We start from the raw sequence: 21,456 nt of genomic DNA, 5'->3' as shown, positions 1-21,456 counted from the left end.
ACCACTTGTTTAAGCACTTTTGAGAGCCCAAGTGTGACAGCCGAAAGCCAATTCCAACCTGCTTTCCGCGGTTTTAATCCCCTTTTCAATGTGATTCTGACACTCTTGACAGAATCCGAAGGCACTGCCTCTGGACCAACGTGTCCACGGAACACCTTGCTGGAATTTCTGTGACAGTGACATTTTACGAAAAGATTAAAGAGGAAAGACAAGCTTGACAATGTAGCATCCTGCTTGACTTGGAAGAGACACGTTTGCTGGACACTGCTTTGGACACACTTTTATTGGTGAAAATCCTTACTTTAAATACCAATCCTTTTATGAAAAAGACATGATATTTTTGAGTATTTTACATTCACCCCTGTTTGTGAGTGTAGTGATTTTTACATGAACCTGCCAGTGTGGAGTGTTCATTTTGTGTGGATCTATAAAGGTATCGAGGAACTTTTTTCTCTTAGATGGACTCAAAAGTTATGATTTAACTGAGCATTTGACTTTTTCTGCAGCTGCAACATCACTTTCGGGTGAATGAGGCAGCTGTTCCCACCTTGTGTTTACCGTGTCAATATGGAAGCACATTAGTGCCTTGTTATAGCTAGTTAAGTGCTGGTCGCTGGGCACAGGGTTTGTTGGCTGGTGTTCACTCAGCCATATGGCACAGGTGGTTACTGCTGTGGAGTCTGACTTCACTGCAACAGGTTCCATGCAGTGAGAATGCATTTTCTTAAACATTTTTAACGATTGTACTGTTAAATAGTAAATTAAGGCAGTGTTTTGTTTTCAATTGATTTTTTTTTTTATCAACACATACTGCACATCATTGATATGTTAGCGTACTTTCATATTTTGATCTCTTCTTTTATTATTTGTTTATTTATTTACATATTTAATTTGAATAAGGTGTATTCATTTTAATGTTTTGAATATCAATATTAAAGGAGGAACAATTTGTCATGTCATTTCCTTCCCCAAAAAATTGTCCTTCAATAATAATGGTAATACTAATAATAAACAAGAAACAATAATCATAATACAGGGGAGGGGGGGGGCCAACCAAGAAAGATGTCAGCGAAATTGTAGTGCAAACAAAAAATGACTTGGTCACCAGATGCCACACGGTGACCTCACCTGGCTTCCTGAACGGGTTTGCTTTGCAGAGTTCCCAACAGAGATAGTGCAGTTTGTACCAGGCAACAGAAGCAGAAGGAGACAACCATTGAGGTTCATGGATGTGGTGAAGGAGGGTGCGAGAAGGGAGCATTCACCAGCGAATTGGTGGAGGGGCCTGACTTGTGGTGGCAGCCAATTTGCTTCTTTATGTAGCCGAATGTATAGTTTCACATTTATTGTCTCAGCGTTCATTTTATTCACAATTTTTTGTGTTTTGAATGAATTCATTTAATGGAAGAGTAAAAGAGGATTTCACTGTCCCTTATTGTTGGCTACGTTGCGATGCATGTCATACGCCAGGGTTATTTGCGGAACCATTACCGCCTAAGTCAGCACTTAAAAAAAATAAAATAAAATAATGAAACCATTTTTTACTTGTTGACGTCCTAATGGACCCCTGGAAATAAATAATTAAATTGGATATTGACGTGGATTCTCTCTACCAAGCTTTGACACATTCATGAGCTGGCCGGCTGGCGGAGGCCTGGGGAAATTAGAGCTGCAATGAATCGGGTGAGGAAATCTATAAACGACAACACTTGTGAGAAGATACAAAAGCTGTTTTGTAAGCAATCATTGTGAGGAATTACCCTCTGTTTGTGTTTTGTCTGTGAAATATTGAAGGGATCTTGTAAAGGTGTGTGCCACGGGGCCTGAGAGGGCAAAGGTGCACCTTTGCATCAGTGCGCACCATCGACAGGTTTATAAATAGTAAATTTGGTTATAGACGGAGGGGAAAAAACAATACAGTGATGGAAAATCAATCGGAGACTATTGTGGATTCATCTGCAGCTAATCATCGCCGCCTTAAAAACACCTGAGACAACCTTTATGGGCGTATTTTACATGTCCGTTGCCAGATGCCCGTTGGTATTGATCAGCTGAAGCACCATCTTTGATCCTGCACTTGGTTTTTGGCTGTAAATCTGGAAGCGCTGAGCAGCCTGTGTCAGCCCTGCGCAGCCTGTACATTACACCAGGGGTCATTATTTATTCTGCCTATAATAAACCCACGGAGAGTGCTGCGAGCAGGAAGGTGCAGTTTGTCTTGTGAGTTTAGGTCGCTCTGAAAAGGAGCGCTATCATTGCTTACATAATAACCCCCCTCCTCAACCTACTTCTGGCCAGAGGCTCGCAGATTTCTGTGCATCCTGCTCCTGTTGTTTCACATTTCGGTGTCTCTGTCCACGTGTGTGTGCGCACGCTGAGATTTTTGTGTCACCTCGTATCTTTCCAAAGCAAATTCGTGCCACATTTGGTTCTGATTCACAAAGCTGCAGTGCATGCCTGTGCATGTTCCCCCTCACTCCGATTAAGAGCTGAACTAAAGGAGGCCTGAATCAATGTTTGCCGAGTGGCGTCACTTCCATTTTTCATCAGTTATTCTTAGTTCCTTCTTCCAAGGAGGGGAGGAGTAGGGGAGTTCAGAGAGACGTGATACTGAGGGGATTACATGCAAGAGGAGCTGGGTGAGAGTTATTTTGCACGACACTGCTTTCAAGCATATTGCCCAGATCAATGTGTCACCTAAGGAAGTGTGCTAAGTGAATTGAGAGTCCAATAATGAGCTCAGCGAGTCTACAAGGTCTTTGGAATTAAACGCATTGCTCACCTACTGCAGATATCACTGTGCCTTGACACAAGGTAATCATATTTCAGTACAAATGTCAATGGAAGTCACAAAGCTGGAACGCTGAGAAGAATATCCAGACCAATTTTATAGCCTCAACTTGCCCCTGGTCTCTCACGAGCCGCTTCAGAGTTCAGTGGAGTGATATGGATATTGTGATTCTCTCTCACTTTCTGCAGAGTCATTGAGATGCAACGCCATTTCTGAAAACGGTGTGATGCTATTGCAACAAAATAGGACTTCATTGTTTATGCTTTGGTGGTGTACATCCACAGATCAGCGTATAGGTGGTTCACATTTTCAATGTCATTTCTTTCTCTGTGTCCTGTCAGACCACGGTTCTACAGTCTAATAATACAATTATCAACATGAACCAGGTCCTCCAGCTGGGATAACATACATCACCCTGCCTGACCTGGAAGCCAAGCCTCCCGTACCTCAGTGCAGCGTTCACCAATGACACATGTCAAAAGACTATCACCAGCGGCATTCATGGGAATCACGCTCTCATTTAGGACTGTGTTGCAGGGCAGGATTTATGGGTAAATAGCAGCTGAGAGAATGAATAGTGGTTTATTTGAATATAGCAACTGTGTTGCGGTGCAAATATCAGGCCTGTGGCTTGAGTGAAGCAAATTACTTTTTGACAGTGTATTTAAGATGGTAATTGTCTGTCATTTACCTAAGCCTCAAGTCTGCTCAGCGCTCCTGCCAGATCTTCATTCCTCCACTCGCTGACGTTTCCGAGACAGAGGAAATTCGACCTAATCTTGTCAAGGGTATCCATGGTATTTTTAGCGTGAATACAAGCAGGACATTTTTAGGCAGTGGAAATATTTGGAATAGATGGCACGTTTTTAATATTCACTACCGCTAGAAACAAACAAAAAAAAGAACAAAAGGCATCACAAAAATTAAAACATTTGTTCAGAATTCATTCAAAATGCTCCTTTAGCCTGTGGAAATATATGAGCTTTTACTCTTTAGCAAATACTAGTATATTTTTGATGATATTGGATGGCTCCATTTCAATCCTGGGAAGTTGCTGTTGTATGTTTTCTTTAGGGATTGACATTCTTCTTCTTGACATCTTAAGTGTATCACATGAACACTATGCATGCTAAAAGTCTCCTTCCACTCACTTCCCTCCCACCCGTCCACTCCAGAGCCAAACAGGGCTGCTGCTGCACCTGCCACCGCGCTCATTTGCATGCACAGAGGACGTGCTGCTGCCACCATATTGCCACTAATGGCTCAATTTTAACACTGTGAATAATATTAATGACAAAAAGTTTCACATTGTGTCATCCTTTTAAAAGAAAGGGCTTTTGTTGAATACATTGTCATGAAATATATGATGTAAGTGTAAACAAACCAATCTACACGTGGTGTCTGTATCAACATTGAGACAGGAAAGGTAAACCAACACCAGTGATGCATAACTATATAAGTCTTGAGATAAGATAAGATAGACTTTTTTGATCTCACAAAGGAAAAATTCACCATTACAGTTGCTCTTATGTTGTCAGTGCAAAGACAGAAATAAGCAAGAATGGTTCGTACAAACAGGTAGTCATCATACGGGTAGTCATCGCAACATATTTACAGATATACAAATGTGCAATATTGTGGCGCAACCTTGGGTGCAATATCAGACAGGATTTATATATGATGATGGTTGACTAGTAACTACACAGTGTTAACTCCACAGTCGAGTTGTGCAATCTGACGGCAGTGGGGATGAAGGACCTTCGGTAGGGCTCCTTCTTGCACTGAGGGTGTCCCAGTCCTCCACTGAAGGAGCTGCTCAGCTCCTCTACGGTCTGGCGCAGTGGGTGAGAGCTGTTGTTCATGATGGAGGTGAGCTTGGCCAACATCATCCTCTCACACACCTCCCCCACAGAGTCCAGTGCACAGCCCAGGACAGAGCTGGACAGCCTCCTGACCAGCTTGTGAAGTCTCTTCCTGTCCTGCTGTGTGCTGCCCGGAGCAGTGGACAGATGCATAGTAGAACGCTGGGGCCACCACTGAGTCATAAAAGGTCCTGAGCAGACGTCACTAAACTAATGCCTACATTAGTTTAGTGACAAGTATCCTCTTTCACCTATTTGGTCCCCTTTTCACTGCCATGGTGCATTATTTTTTAAAATGTTGATCAATGCAGGGACACTGCCCCCACCATCTAAATGGAAACTGAACAGGATAGAACATTTTTTTCTGGTTTTGAAAATGAATCTGGACTACATGCAATATGTACAATAAAGGATCCAGCTTCATATGACATGGAAATCTGAAATATAGTTTGATCATTTAATTCTTATTGATAATTTATAGTATTGTGGATAAAATTCGACAACGAACAAGGTCATTCTTCTTTGCAAAAAACAACTTTACTTACAGGACGAAGTTTAGTTATTACTTCCTCTCTGTAATTCCTCTCCTAAATTGCAAGAAAAGCAGAACTCAAGAAAAAAATACAAGCCTTAATAGGTTAAACTGTGATGTGAAGTGCTGTTTTGAAGAGGGAGGTTTAGACTGTGGCATTCTGAGAATCAATAAGCATCTGTTTGTAGATTGTATGACCTCTTCAAATGTAACCTTGGCTGCTCTTTGGATTTGTTGGTATCTTTGTAATCTCTCAAAAGAGGATGTGCTCTCAATGTGAGAGAAATTTCCTGCATCAAGTGGCATTAATTTAATATGAGTGAGGGTCAGTAGGAAGCGACAGATCGTGATAACATCGAGGCAGTTCGTTGTCAAGACTTGTATTGGTGAATTCAGTGCAATGACATCCTCCGGAAGTCAGAGCCAAAATTCGAGGATTTCGAAGCTAATCTAATATCAAGACAATGTATAGAGAAAAAAAGCATCTCATGTTGCTCTCTCTCTACCATTTGATGAGCATTTACCAGCAATTTGGATTCAAACCACAGTGTCGCACAGAAGGATGGATTTAAACCTGTTTGGAATTCTGAGTAAAAAAAGTTAGTCCAGGCATTAAGCAGGAGTACGAGAGAGCCATAGTCCTGACTACTGTCTCGGGATGTCTCTGTGCTCCACAGTCCATCAATGATTCATATGGGAAGGGAGCCTTTTCACTTTTTTTTTTTTTGGCTTAAACTGGTGAAAGGATCATTTTCTTAGCTGACGTGTGCAACTTCTGAAGAGTAAAATGAAACCAGATAACTTGTACAAACCTTAACTGCTCAGTTGGAAGTCGTATGTCTTAACATATAGAGATGAAGCGCTCAAGGACTAAGAAAAGAAAGATTCCTGGCTGATGATCACACATCTTTTTGCTATTTCTTTGTTTTGTTGTGGGTGCAATGCTTAATATTGGCGTGGCGTTCAACAAAGCATCAAAGCTTGAAGGGACACAGATGCACTGATGCTTCTTGCTCACTCCTCTGACTTGTCAACAAATCTTATGTAGTTAGTCAGGTGATCAAGAACGCTCAATGTATTTAGCACTAATTGAGAGAGGCAGGTCTTGGCTGTGCTCAACAACGTTCCTTTGGAAAAAGTTTGTTTGTCTACTGACAAAAATAAATTTAGTCACTCTGTCCTGTATATCATTTCATTTCTCGGATCAAGGATGTGGGTCTGATATGACTTGCTGACTTCTTTTTTCTACTTTCATTTTTCCTCCTTCCTTTTATATCCAACTTCTTTGGTTTCCGTCAATACTGTGCTCTTCACTTCCCAAGACTTCCTGGATGTTCATTCACTATTCATAATGTGTTTTTCTCTTTGTTTCTTTACTCGAGAATGACTCAAGGTAATCAGGGTTTATGCGTCGAATCATGCCCTTCCTCCTCCTCGCTTCTCACTTTGCTCATTGTGACTGTGTCTTAGAAAATAGACCTTATTATTAGTTCATTTTATGTCTCGTAGCTTCTACCAAGTTGCTTTTAACTCACTTTGTTGGCGATAATGTAGAAAGTTTTCAGCTTTCTCTTTAGTTTTTGGGACTCAGCGTTGTCATGTACACTCTCTTTTCTTTCTCTACATTTTTGTCTCTTTATTTTGAGCTGCATCCTTCATCCTTTCGGAGGAAACCCTGTCCACATTCTGAGATGAGGTGTGAGAAATGGCTTTGACCGGTGACAGAATGCACTCAGTAGTCAGATTTCTTCCATAAAATAGCCACAATCACATTTGTAGTCAAAAAAGAGGAGACAGGTTGGTTGACATCGCTTCAACCGTTTGTCTGTTTCATGCAAACCCTTCTGTCTTTTTCCCGCACACTCTATCACCCTCTCATTCTCCACCAACCCATCCCCCTGTCTCTTTTCTTCCTGATAAGGCCAGCAGTGCTGCAGGCTGCTGGGCTGGTTAATTGGAACCGGGAGAGTCTTGAGGCTTGGCCACTGAGCCTTGTGCTTCCCTACAAAAAACATCTCTGGGCATCGAGACTGCCACACACGCATGCCAGTGGGTACACGCTCACAAACCTAATCGGCCGCATTCCCACGCGCCCGTAGCAAACATTTTACATTTCACGCATGCAAAACAACTTTAAACGGCTGAGCAGCAAGGAACTTGGTATCTTCCCCAAAGAGGAGGAAACAGTGTTTGCAGATGTGCACAGTAGATGCTCATAGCAGCATCACCGTTGGCGCTGATCGGCCCGCTGCTTCTCAAACACTACACCCTTCCAGACTGAAATAAATAAAGCAACCACCTTGTTTACTACAACACATGGATACTCATCTTTGACTGCACATAGAGTAGACATAACTGAGATGAGCATGGTGTACCTGCGGCTCCATCCAACTACCAATGCTGCTTCATGTCAATTCCGAAAGCAATGGACATGAAGGATTTGTGTGTCACCTGCCTTTACTCTCCTGAAAGGTCAGGCAGCTTGAAAGAAAAGTTGACCTATTTCAACCTGTGTTGTGTGTGTGTGTGTGTATATTGAATGGACACATATGGAATTATGTAGTAAACAAAGAAGTGCGCACTGTAACTCAAAATATGTTTTATATTTTGATTGTTCAAAACAGAGATCCTTTACTTTGCTCACTCTTGATCTTCATGATGTAGTCACCTGATAAGGTTTACCAGCAGGTGATAACATCATGAAGACACAAGCGAGTTGGGTTTTGGCCGTGGACTTGATCCCGCCTGGAGAGCTGCATATTCTCTTGGGAAGCTTTCTCGCCTGAAGCGACTTGGTGCTAGATGCTGGAAACTACGTGTACAGTGCGACTCCACACAAACATGCTAAATGCAGAGCAGCAAAGGGTCTGATCACTGTCTGGGTGGACAACATCATTCAAAAACTACTTTGCAAACTCCCATGCGGCTGAGGTGTGCAGCAGACTAGTGCTGGGAAGGACTGCTGCGCTGTGATCCAGGACTCGCTATGTGTGTGGGTGTTTGATATCTCACATGTTTTCGCCGTTATTCGGATAATAAACATCTGATTGTATTGACAGACATATTTACTTCAATGGATAATGCTGCGCTCTGACATCTGGATCTGTACTTCACTGTTAAAAATCTTCCAGATCAACAGTTATCTCTTTCACTTTGTTCAATGTGTTGTGAGTAGTGTAGATAAATCAGGCTTGTCAGTCAACCTTGTAAAATAAACATGATAACACTCTTTCATGTTTACTTTTGGCTGTGAAACGCCACATCATGTTACAACAGTAGAGGGTGTCCATCATAAGTTAATAATTCAGTTGACTCGCAGTGTTGAGAAGTGACGACGGTTGTAAATAGGTTCGGGCTTGAGAGAGCTATATATATCTATATATATATATATATATATATATATATATATATATATATATATATATATATATATATATATATATATATAGGGGAAAAATACCAGAAATATATAAAAACATGTCTCATTTTAGCCAAAATAAAATGTTGCTTTTTGACCATGAAATGATAACCAAACAGGTTTCTTGGAGCGAACCATCACTTCTGAAAGCCATTCAGGTTCCACCTGTCTGGCAGCTCAATGAAAGCTTCACAGGAGCGATGCATGGTTGGCTGACGAGAGACAGTGGGAAAATGAAAACGGTGTTGCATTAGCAGAATGTAAGGGGAAAGGACGGTAGGGAAAAGACTATTTAGTTTAGTGTGCAACACATTATTACGAGGACCAGTAACTTATTTTAAAGGCATGAGTTATTACATACCTGCGCGTCATCAAACGACATGAAGATCTACCATATGACTTTGATGAACATGACTGTAATAATAATGTGCTGCTCCCTAGGGCTTCACCGATGCTGAAAAGAACACACTTGTCCTGTCCAGGGAGTATTCTTGCCTCTTGTCCAATGACCCCTGGGATAGGCTCCAGCACTCCCTACAGCCCTGAACCGGACTAAGTGCTGGTTAACTAGAGTACAAGAGTAACTAAGCTTTAGACAGAAACAATTTCTTTGATGCTACATGAACATTCTTACTCTCAAGACATTGGAGAGCGATTTTAAGTGGTCTTTTGTATCTAATCTTGAAGCATTGGTTTTTCAATGTAGTCAGATTTGTCCCTTCCTTCTGGAGTCCCAACCCCGCCTTCTGGGGTTGGGACTCCAGAAGGAAGGTGAGTGAGTGAACTAGCACTGCTGATGGCAAGTCACACTAGGAGACAAACATCCATTTGTGAAATGTTGCTGTTTCAGGCATTTGGCAGGAAGACACTGAGCCTGCCACATATATTTATTCTTGTTACATTAATCTGATTTTGTTTCATTTGATTAAAAAGGACTCAAGAATCATCTCATCTCTAAGGCTCCAGAATTAAGACAAGTATTGATATAAATCCAATATTACTAATCCATTTTTGCATACAGTATCAGACAAGCAAAACTAGCGAATAGAGTAAACTGGTCAGCTACATATTTATTTGTTTGCAGCGTAAGACAGATCTGACTAGCGGTCGCTGGTACAATTGGCTGGTTGTCGTTCGCTGTATGTGAGAGGAGTTGACTTTAGTGTATATCTGTATATCTGCCCTTGCCACGGACCAATATCATGGTCAGTCAACCCCAGACACCTGACAAGCTTACAAAAGCCCTGGCAACCTTGAATCATTTTCTGAATAGTTCTGTAACTGAGCGTTTGAAAACACTTTGTGTGATCACTATTCAGTGTTAAATTGGATCCACATGATTCGCCTTGACCATGTGACACATGGAGTCAAACATCAAACAAGATTATTAATGCTGTTAGTAAACAGGTAGTTGCAGGGCTGACCGTGATGCTAAGGCCCTTCATGTGTTTTATGAGCGTCTCATCTCATATGGGCTGGAGCCAGCTAGCTTTCACTGCAAGAGCAAGCCAATGGTGTCTTGTAGCAGGCAGATCTCATAATGAAACTAGGGGAAAGCTTTTATTTCTCTCCTTTTAAACTTTTAAGATGTTCAACAAGGCTGACTTAATGGGCTATGAGAGATGTTGTGGGGCAAAGACCACTATGGGAAGCACATTTTAACCACATTTATCAGAATTTTTCAGTAAAAAGAACGTTGGCCAGAAACACTAAGTGCCTCCGGAAAAGAAAAGTGCTTAGAGGTATAGCAGAATAAACAAAGACTTGATTACTCTTGGGTTTATGCTTTAAAAATACATGGCTTTCACTCGCATTATTTTTTCATGAAATACTTATTTTTCAAGCAACATGTCACGTGCTTATTTTAATAATAGTTGCTCCAAACGCAGTTGCCAAGACAACCTGTCAATCACGCCCCTTGAGAATGCAGAATTCTGTCGTGATGGTTTGTGTCGTAAAATCATCCAGTGAGTGACCAGCGTGGTTGGTGCGCCTGAGCCTTACGAGTCAGTTATTCTCAGGCAGGTTTTCATGGGAGATTAAATAGGAAATGTTGAAATGAACGGATGCTGTGTTGGTCGTCAGTAGAAAGGATGAATTAGAGGAAGACGGTGACCTTGAACCTCGGTTTAGCCATTTCATGTTAGTGAAGGCCACCAATGGATATGTGATACCAGGTATTAATGGGGTCTAAGTCCGTTCTCGCTTGAAAAGTTCTATTCTTGTTCACCATTGATGGCAAAGCGACAGTGTAGAGAAGCTAGCATAGCAATAACAGGTCTGCGTATTTATAGAATGGACATGGCGAGTCACAACTCACTTACAGTGACAAGTGAGTATGTAAGAGTAGTCAAAGAGGTCATTTTAGCCATTAGCACATACACATACACCACAAATGACACTTCCATATCGCAGCCAAGCTAAGTAGCTTTGCGTTTTGTTCTAGACTTTACTTACTGTTGAATACCATTCTAAATGTGCTAGTGGAACCAATATCAACAGCTCCTGTATTAAATGCATTTCGTTAAGTTACATTTCAATTCGTGAACTGCATTTCAAAAGGAGTTATAACAATTCCATTTTTTAATTTTTTTTAAATAGGAAAATGTTTTTTTTTTTTTTTCCCGGCAGTCAAGAACTATTGACTAAAAGACCGACTTATGCAGAATAAGTTAAAGTAGTTTTGCATTGTCATTGGAGGAGGAAAACAGATATATGTCCTGAGATATGTCACCTGGTGAGTGAATAGAGAATGCTCCAAATATGTTATGCAGAAAGCATTGAAATCATGTGAGGTTGTTCATCCCTATGGGTCCAATTCCGACTGTTTTGCAAATAGCGTTTTGCATCCCGTAGTGACACAGAAGTCGCTCATCTGCGTTCAATGTTGACACGTTTGCTATTCAACTGAATGTGTCGTCTTCACCTTGGGCAGCACGACACATAAAAGAATGATGGAGGTTGAGGTTATGCCATGTGTGGGGCTCCATTTCAAGCCTCCTCGGCGTCAACATGCATTTAACTTCGGCGTCATCGCTGAAAGCAAAAGTCTGCTTCCAAATGGTCACTGTTTGATGCCTTGAGTGAAAAAGCGCTGTCCTGAAGAACAGATTACCTGGTACCTTTCTGAGTACTATTTTCTGCTCCATCTTGGCAGTGGGTTCGATAGAGGGAAACCACAAAAGGCTTGTGTGGGTAAATATCAGGATGAAGAAACGCGGGCTACCTTTCATGAGGTGGTTATTTTTATTTATTTATCCGGCATAATCCGTTGTGTAGGTGTTTCTGCTGCATTCAAATGACTTTGCAAATATTTCCCCCTCCTTTGTGGAGGTTATCGTGCCATGCTTGCGCCCTTTGGAAGTATTTCAGGATGAAATTAACACTTCCTAATGAGATGTCGCCTGAAGGAGGTGGCGGCGGAGGTAGGAGGCTGGGGGTGGGGTGTAGTGAAGACATATGCAACAGCAGTGAACTCTGCGTAGCACCGTTGGGCAGCCGAGTCTTCCTGGTTCAGGCTTTACCTGATTAATCTGTGAGTGTTTTTGGAAGAGTGAGGATGAAAGTCTGGCGCTGCTTCAAAAGCCAGTTAGTTCTTAGGGGAATCAGAGGTCTGTGGGCCGAGGCGGAGCGCTGTGAAAGATGGTTTAATTACAAAAACAAGGCACATTTATGCCAAGGATTACTGTGTGTGTGTGTGTGTATGGCGCACTGCCTTGTTGGCACCAACTGACATCACATACTTTGGATATCAATTAACACGTTAATAATTAGGGCTTGGATCACTTGGTTGCACGGAATAACTTGCATTAATAGGGGAGTTCTACGGGCGAGGCACCATCCAGCCTCTGTCCCAGTGATGCTTGGGTTTGAGGATTTTGGAAAATGTTGTAGGTTCATGTTAGCGTAATTAACAGTCCAATTTCATGCTGAATAATAAGCAGTCTTTGTCATCTATATTCAGCTGAATTTCATTTGACTGTGCTTTTTTCCCTTACTGCTACCAACACACTCTTTTTGTTGTCAAGATGTTGAGCTCAAAAGGCGCCAAATGGTTTGTCCCAAAAAAATGCCTGTGGACAATCTTATGCTTGACAGCCAACAAATCCCAGGCGCAGAATTATTAACTTTACGCTACAATGTCCGTGTCACGAAACACGCTCAAACAGACGGAGAAACTTTACTGTCAAGATGGTGCCAACACTCGCCCCTTGGGAGGACGGAGAGTGGAAATGGTTCAGTGCAAGATCACACGATTGTGCTGCTTCGCTGAAGTCTCGGGGCTTCTCTGTGACAAGGAGTCGGGTCAGAGTGTGTGAGGAAGCGGAGTCATGCTGCCGGATGATGCACTCCCATGGAGGGCTGGCATTTGTCTTTGGGTTAGAGTTGAGGCAAATTGATGCAACGCAAACAGTCGGAGGCAAAACATCAGCCTCAGAAGGCAGCTAGATTTGGGAGCGTATATAATATCTTTAACAACACAAAGGGGAAATGCTGCTACGAGAAGATCTAAATACAACAATAAATCAGCTGGGCTGATTCAGTGCTGCCAAGGGGGCATCATCAAGGTCTGAGGCTTTACGCTAAATAAATAAACAACATGCTGGATTTGCTTCCTGTTGGCTTACCAAGTTGTTTCCGAGTTACCAAGATACAAACAGTTGATTTTGATGACTTTTGAAGAAGACAGGAACAAATATTTGACCGTTCATGATCGTCTCATATGACCACTGTTTTGCAAAATTATGACCTATCGCCATCTTAGGAAAGTCTTCTGGGTTGAGTGGTATCTTTTGGGGCGACATTCTAACTTACTTAACAATGTTACGAACAAGAAAGATAGGCCATTTTCCCAGACTTATCCGGCCATAGAAAAATGGAAAGGCTGAGTGGACGCAAGGACAGTTGCTCTGCAGAGCGGAGACGGCTGCACATGCAACCAGAATCAATCACAGCGAGGGCCGCTCGCGCACACAGCACAAACTCTCTGAGCTCCAGTTATCTCCCGAGGCTTGTTATGTTTCCTCAGTGTCCTTGGGATTTTATAGCACCATCAGGCAATCCTGCCGACACTCTCTAATCACTTTGCAACACAATGCAGAGACACAATGAAACGACACAGGGAACCTTCAGGGACACCATCCTGTTAAAAGAACCAAAACAATGTTGAGCAAAGAGGGGAGTTACTTTTGGGAATATTAGCCGTTGCCCGGGAGTATTGCACATCTAGATATCTATGTCTACCATCTTGTTTATACATATGTAAATAAGTTGTTTGCACTGTATACTACTGTATTTTCTCAAAGTCTCTGGTTTAGCCCAGAAGCCGAGCGCTAAAGTGCAGCCTTTGCAAAGCACCAAGTCTCAGGGATCATTTCCTCTTTTGGATCCAGCAGACTGTCTCAGGATCTTGTCTAGACAGTTAGATCCAAGCATTTTCAGGATTAAAAATGTTGCTCCGTTCCCATCTTAATTAGCCTGAATCATTTAGTGAGCTAAGTATTTAACTGAATCGGAATCAGTTCATGACTACCATGAAACCAATCAGTTTGAGCAGACAGACTCATATGAAAGAAGAAACCCATCAAATTCCTGTTTTATCTTGAAAATTGTTTCGTCCTCGGCTTGAGGGGAAAGTGGCCATCAAAGATTTTCACAAAGTTTTTTGGGCATCACCTAAAAAGAAAGAGAAAAAGATGATCAAAGCTTCCATGAAATGGAGGCAACACCTCACCTTATTGTGCTACATAGAGAACTAGTGTTTCATGGCTCCCACCAACTGCAGAGACCGAGCAACCATTAAGGCCATGTATGCACTGTGACGGCACCAGTACAAATGAGTGGATGCGATTTCTACCATCACACGTGATGGTAATGGTGTTATGGTGCTGGTATGTTGAGCGGCTGTGTATTTTAGGGGGTGGTTTAACCACCACCAAATCGGAATCTGTGCATGCATTCATATCAAATTCGTACAGTTTTGTCACGTATTTCTTGAGCATAAGGAGGAACGGTTAGCGGTAGGATTGGTCGATTCCTGCATGCACAATTTACTGCTGAAAACAATCCCGATCTCGAGCCAACCAGAGAGAGCTGCTAAAAAAAAAACATCTCACTATCTCACACAGCCATAACTTAACCTCAGGATAAAACTGGTGAAAGAGTGTCTATGACATTACGCACGCAACAGGCTTGTACGAGAGACGTGAAACATCAAATTGCTCGACTCTACCCTTATTTAACTATTGTACTTAAACATGAACAAATGATGATGTTGGAAACAAACTCCTGTAAAGCAGAGAACGGAAATGTCCAGTTCGTAACTGTTTCATCATAAAGCTGTTGGGCTTTGAAGACAGAATATAGCCAACCCACCCTTCACTCCCCTGCCATGATATATTGACGTTGAGAAAGAGTACAGTCTTATACTGACAAAAAAGGCAGCCTTCTACATTGCGTATTGACACATATGGATAGGCGTTACATTTAATAAAAAGGGTTTTCCTTCGTATGTAGCAGGCTGGTGGTGTCACGATCCACGGGGAGACCTTCGGAAGCTCTCTTCACTGAATCATATTGGATGTCAGTTGCTATTTATAATCCCCTACGTGGCTCTCCCCAGTGACTGTGCCAAAATTCTCCATGACTAAAACACATGCCTGTTTGGTGGGCTTCAGATAGCGATTGACAAATTGTTACATGTAAAATGTAAGGTGCACCATACCATCAGTTGAAAACCTGTTGTGTCAACATGTAACTCTGAAGGCTGTCTTTGTCATCAGTATACTGTAGGACGAAAAAGTCTATTTTTCCTGACATCATTGTAGTACGCCATGCGAGTGAGGATGTGTTGATGTAGCGTGTCAAATGCATATAACAGCCCTAACCCTACGTCTAGCCCACACACTTGTGGCAAGCGTGAACTCTGTGGTGCCAGTGGTTACTTCAAAGCGGCATTTATACTTTGGTAGACTTTGACAATTAATACATGAAAAAACATGGCTATGACATCCTTGCAAAATGTGCCAGTCTGTGTTGACCCCACTTCATGCCACTCTAACAGAAGGCTTCAAAGGCATCTCTTCTCTCAACAGCATATTTCTGTATGTGCAGGGACGTCATTCTCCGTGTATACATATTTACACACGTCAATGCAATGTTGTGGTGTAGAGGAAGAGGTATGTTCAGACATGCAAACTGTGACCAAAATAGCACAGGCTTGGCTTGGTTTTATCGCTCCTCAAGGCATGTTTTGCAAGCGGCCAAATTAGAAGACATTTAGTCTGACAGCATCTCACATTCATCAGCAGCCTGACGTGGAAAGTGATGTGTCATTAGTCACTGAGGACGTTGACGCATATTGCTTGTGTGTGAACTATGGGAAAATGATGTATAATTTTTCTGAAAATGATTGAAATGTACTTTCTCTAATTTAAGTGCCAGTACATTTTTTTGAATTCTTTGTAATGAGTGTATCATGTGCTTGTGTTGTTGGAAAGAAGAGCTGTGTTGGCTATTTGGAATTCAGCGGTAATAAGTGACTCTCTCTAAGCCTTCGAAGTTTGAAGCTGACACATTTGATCAAGCCACATCTTTTCATTCTGTCACTGGTCAGCATGGACATCCACCACTGACGAAGAGCGTGTACTTCTCGGTGTGCGTCTGTCCCTCCTGTCCACTCTCATTCATCTCAATCAATGTGCTGCCTGTGAGGTCATGATTATGTATCCTGGCTCCCTGACTAACACAGACAAACCTCCCCACCCAGTTTCTAGTATTCACAAGGTATATTGAGCATGGTCTGATCAGTTGGGATGTAATCTGGAAAAACAGCTTTATGAGGCTTTGGCACTGCCTAGTAGCACCTTTTTTTTGGTCATATTCTGTATTCAAATGTTGAATGTGGCCATCATGAAATGGAGTGTAAAGTAAAAGAATACGGATTTCAAACTTCTGAGAATATTAGAGGTGGGGACTGATATCGGTTGTCAGCAGTGATGCACCACTGTAATATTCAGGTTCATTTGACTTGGCGTTGTGGAGGAAAAGTTGAGATGTTGTTATTTCATTGTGATTCTGAGCCATGTTCGCATCTGCCTCCCAAATATGAACTCTTTGTAGCTGTTGAATGGCCTGGCCCTGGATCACACCTGCACATTGTGCAGTTGGAAGGCCACTTTCTGACTGTGTCTGTGGGTAAACTGCAGCAGTATACAATATTCACGGTGCCTTTTCTTGTCCTATCAATACCTATTATGTTATATCAGCATGTTGTTAATATCATGATGTGATGTGACAAAAGTAAATAAAATGTATCTCTTTCTTTGTGGACCTTTTTCTGGTGACTAGCCATGAGTGCAATTTTGTCTTGTTTGTGTGGGTTTCCGCTATGTGACTGGTAGGTTGAGTGAATCGATTTCTAAAATTCATATTTTTCTTGCAGCATCAGTGGTTGTGACTCAGTGAATAACAGAAAATATTTTTTTTTAATGTCCGTTTTTTCTTTTTCCTCTTTCAGATTCCTGCCGAAAATGTTGCGACCCATACCTACCTGAAGCTTTGAAACTGAAGGCAAACACAGTGACACCATGAATGAGTTGTTTGTTTGCGTGCCTCTGCAACTATCAGAACATACTTTTTCCCAGTGCTCAGCAGTGGATGGAGTTTCCTGGAAATAATACTGAGATCTGGATTCAAGAGACCTTGTTTCTATTTCCAAACGCAAGCCGTTGAAAGAAACTGCTGCGTAGGAATTTGCATACTCCCTCAAATACCCACCCCCCTACTATAATTCATTTCTCTCCTCCAAGTCCCAGAGGCACCATCTGATGGAGAAACGAAGGCGCGAGTCTGGATAAGAAAAAAAACTAGAGCATCAAGGCGAAGAGAGGGGAAAAAAACTGCTGATTCAAAATTGGCGCAGGGCTTCTGAAAGGCAGACAAAACAAGCTGTGTATTCTACACAATCTTTTAGAATAGATTTCATATCAAATCTGCTGGCTCAAGTGAAAAATCAAGTCCAACGTTGGATAATAACTATCGCCCTATAGGCATCTGTAACAGAGGGCTTGATCGAGCACCTTCAGTATGACAAGGGGGTTAAGATTCCTCTGCTGGCCTCTCTGGCTCATGGCTCTCCTCAGTCTCCTCACCAAGGTGACAATGCTCGAGTTTGGTGGGACACCTGGTCAGTGGGCCCGCTATGGCCGCTGGGAGGCAGGGTCGGTAGGCGAACTGAGCTTTAGCGTCAAGACCAACATCAGCAAAGCTTTAGTTCTCTACCTGGATGACGGTGGCAACTGTGACTTTCTGGAGCTACTGATCGCCGACGGACGGCTTCAGCTGCGGTTTGCCATCCACTGCGCTGAGCCGGCTACTTTGCACATGGAGACGCGGGTAAATGACGACCGCTGGCACATGGTCTTGCTCACACGCAATTACCGTGAGACCCTACTGATGGTGGACGGAGAGACCAAAGTGGCTGAAGTCAAGTCCAAGAGGAAGGAGATGGCTGTGGTCAGCGATCTGTTTGTGGGGGGAATTCCGCCTGACGTCCGCCTCTCGGCTCTCACCTCCAGCACGGTGAAGTACGAGCCCCCGTTCTTGGGCTTGATATCGAATTTGAAAGTGGGAGAGATTCCACCTACTTTGCTGAATAGCCAAGGAATCCAGAGCGACCTGGAGTACCTCTGCACAAAACAGAACCCATGCTTCAATGGAGGATTTTGCTCAATCCAGTACGGAGAAGTTCACTGTGACTGCACCCACACCCGCTTCAAGGGCAAGTACTGCAAGGAAGGTAAGGATTCTTCACAACTTTTCTTGGATCTGTATGATGTTTTTGCTCATCATCACATACTCCATACATATTTGATATCACTCCTGGACTTTTTGCCAGAACACAAATACAAATATTTTAGTTATAATATAGCATTCACTGAAAATGAAACAAGCTACACAACAGATGGAAAGTTGACGAGAGTGAGGTGACAAGGGAGACATTAATGGAGACATTGCTTTCCCCGACTGGGATTTTGAGACAGACCTTGAATCTTGCCATCATCATCCAAGTATTGTGACAAATCATACAGTCTTTTGTTTGAAAATGTGCTGTATCAATACAACTAGTTGGGCAGGATGTAGTAAGGGTCAAGCAGCAATAGTATTGGGAAATTCTGGAATATTACAGAACGCACACAAACTAATATGGCATACTTGTGTGTACCTGGGGCTGCCCTTTGTGGTGATCATGCCTGGAACACCTCACCAGAGACTGGGAGATTATGGACTAGACGCCTTCATTGTGGAGGAACTGTGAGCCTACTCTGAGCATCTCCCAGTCAGACAGTCCAGAAACCCTCTTAGCAAAAACCCCACTTTCAGCAAACCTACCCATTCTCTTGTCTTATTTGGACGATCAAGCAGATATTCTCGTACCACAAAATATGCTCATCTGTCAACGAAGGCGGCAGGGATATAGCAGGGTTTGAACCCGGACGCTGATCCGGACCAAAAAAAAAAAAAAAAAAAGAGGGTTTGTGTTGAATGAGTTGCATTCACTGTGCTGCAATGTTGTTTCATTGAACGTTGAACAGTGAACAAATATTTCATTTTGAAACATGGTCCCTGCACCGACAGCTAAAGGTGAGGAGCTCTCACTGAACTGTGTAAAAGGTGCCATACGTTTCGTAAAGTAAAGGTTGCAGGGCTGGTTGTGATTCAGGAATCTGTGTCCAGTATAAATATGTAAATCAATGAATCACGAGTGCTGGAATGAGTCTGGTATTTCAAATACCGAATGCATTCATAGCAGGTCCAGCCTTCCTGTGTTCCCTTCCTCACCCAGCCTAATTTCCGCAGCGCTCACCCGTCTCTTGTCTTCGTTTGCAGCAGGGATCTAGTCCTGCGTCGTCAGCTCTTGTCAAACTCTTTTCTCTTTTAAACCTCTGGCTTCTCTCTTCACTGACACATCCCATTTCCATATCTATGTTTTTCTCTTTTTCTTCATCCATCTCAATGTGTCTTTTCGTCATGCCGCATTTCCGTCGCCCTACCTCCCCACCTTCCACGCTCTCAAGGCTATCTGGGCTTTCCATCTCTTCTCACTTCCCTCCCTTCCACTCCCCGGAGTTCACTCCCATATGCCACTTATCTCTCTTTCACCTTTAGCCGCTGTCAGCACTTCCTACTGTTGCCCGTCTCTCTTCCACCTCCTCCTGCACTTATCTCCTATCTTGGTCTTTCTTTCTTTGAGCCTGTCTTGATCCATCTCTAGCGCTTGTCTGCGAATTCCCCTTCCTCATGCTGTGGTCACAAATGGTCGTCTCTATTTGGATCATTAGCATTTCAACTGAAATTGAGTCATGTGCGCGATACACTCTATACAAGAGGAGTCTTCATACTGCTCCTACTGTCATTTATCACAATGTTACAAAGTCAGCACAGTGGGGTGGCTATTTTTGTTCCTCAGCTCCCTCTTCTGAAGCAAAATCATATTTTATTTTCTGCTTTGAATTCTCCTCGGACAGCACATGATGGAGTTTTTAGAAAACTAGACAGGAAGCCTTAGCAAATCCAGTAACTGCCAGATACTGTCTTTGTTTTGCCATAAGAATTGAAGTCAATTCATAAATAATAATAATAAAATAAAATAATTAACATTGATGATGGCATATTTTCTCTCTTGGTTGTCATTTTGCCTGCGTTCGTGTATGTTACAGCTGAAACAATTGCGCCCGTAATTTGGTTCATGAAAACAGTGGAATCATTTTTGTCATCCCGAGTAATCGCTTGTAACGTGTGGCAATTTCTGCAGTGTGAAGCTTATTTGCTGCTGTAGATTGAGGAAACAGTGGAGAATAGCAGCCAAGCATTGTATAGTAAATTCATCAATTATGAAGCAGTTGCCGTCATTAATTGACAGATGCAGATAAGATCATTCCAGACTTTTATTTTAGGTTTACTTCTATTATTATTATTATTATTATTATTAGTAGTAGTAGTAGTATGAAGTGGCAAGCAGATAACAGAGACCCACATTGGATTAAGAAAAAAAAAAAAAAATTACAATTGAATAACGGTTGCGATAGCTAATTTTATATATATATATATATATATATATATATATATATATATATATATATATATATATATATATATATATATATATATATATATATATATATATATATATATTCACGCAGATTTGACTTAACTGAATCAACTTCATTCCTCAAATAGAATGCTCCCATACAAAAGTAATTGATCCCCTCTAGGCAAGTTAAGAATTCAAAGTTGAATTTTGCACTTGACCATACAAACATGCCAATGGAAGATTGGGAAACATGCTGACTACAGTAGTGCTATAGGTGGTAACCAGAAAACCGAGCCTACAGGCTGATAAAAATCCTCTCCACGCATATCTGGGTCAGAGCAAGAGAAAGGTTTAGCACCTGTTACCGTGCAAAGCCACGCAAAGCTGAAGCGAGGGCGATTTTACAAAAGGTCAAACAGAGCCAAAAGGCAGAGCTGGCGATGGCAGTAAGATAAGTGACTACATGCATGAACAACAAGTCCCAACAGTCAACTACAAAACCGCAACACAGCAACATTGATAAACACCAACAAAGTCCCAGCTGTGAGCCGATGTTTCCTGGAGCCAGGAAGTGCCGACAGTTTAATTAGACTTTATCGGTGCCGTAATGTTGGTGTGTATTCTGCCTGCCCCTGTCAATAACAGTGCACTGATAAGGTTATCTATATGAGCTCCTCTTGCGGCCTAACAGGGAGCACGCTCATTTGCACCACACTGTCTTATGTACACAGGAGTGGTTTATTGGGATTTCAATTTTCA

General features: G+C 42.2%; 1 protein-coding gene across 15 annotated transcripts in view; it reads left to right on the top strand.

Annotated features, from left to right (window-relative positions):
• The window catches only part of nrxn2b (neurexin 2b), a 633,241-nt gene that overhangs the window by 69,025 nt on the left and 542,760 nt on the right, over nucleotides 1-21,456 (top strand). For all 15 annotated transcript variants that reach the window (XM_053860769.1, XM_053860768.1, XM_053860772.1 and 12 more), the window contains one exon: nucleotides 17,122-18,402. In XM_053860769.1, coding sequence (XP_053716744.1) covers nucleotides 17,691-18,402 — 712 coding nt within the window. In that variant the 5' untranslated portion in view covers nucleotides 17,122-17,690. The remainder of the gene's footprint in view (nucleotides 1-17,121; nucleotides 18,403-21,456) is intronic.

This window comes from Synchiropus splendidus, chromosome 3, assembly GCF_027744825.2.
Source record: "Synchiropus splendidus isolate RoL2022-P1 chromosome 3, RoL_Sspl_1.0, whole genome shotgun sequence".
Lineage (NCBI taxonomy): Eukaryota > Metazoa > Chordata > Actinopteri > Syngnathiformes > Callionymidae > Synchiropus > Synchiropus splendidus.
This window is presented reverse-complemented; position numbering and strand designations above follow the sequence as displayed.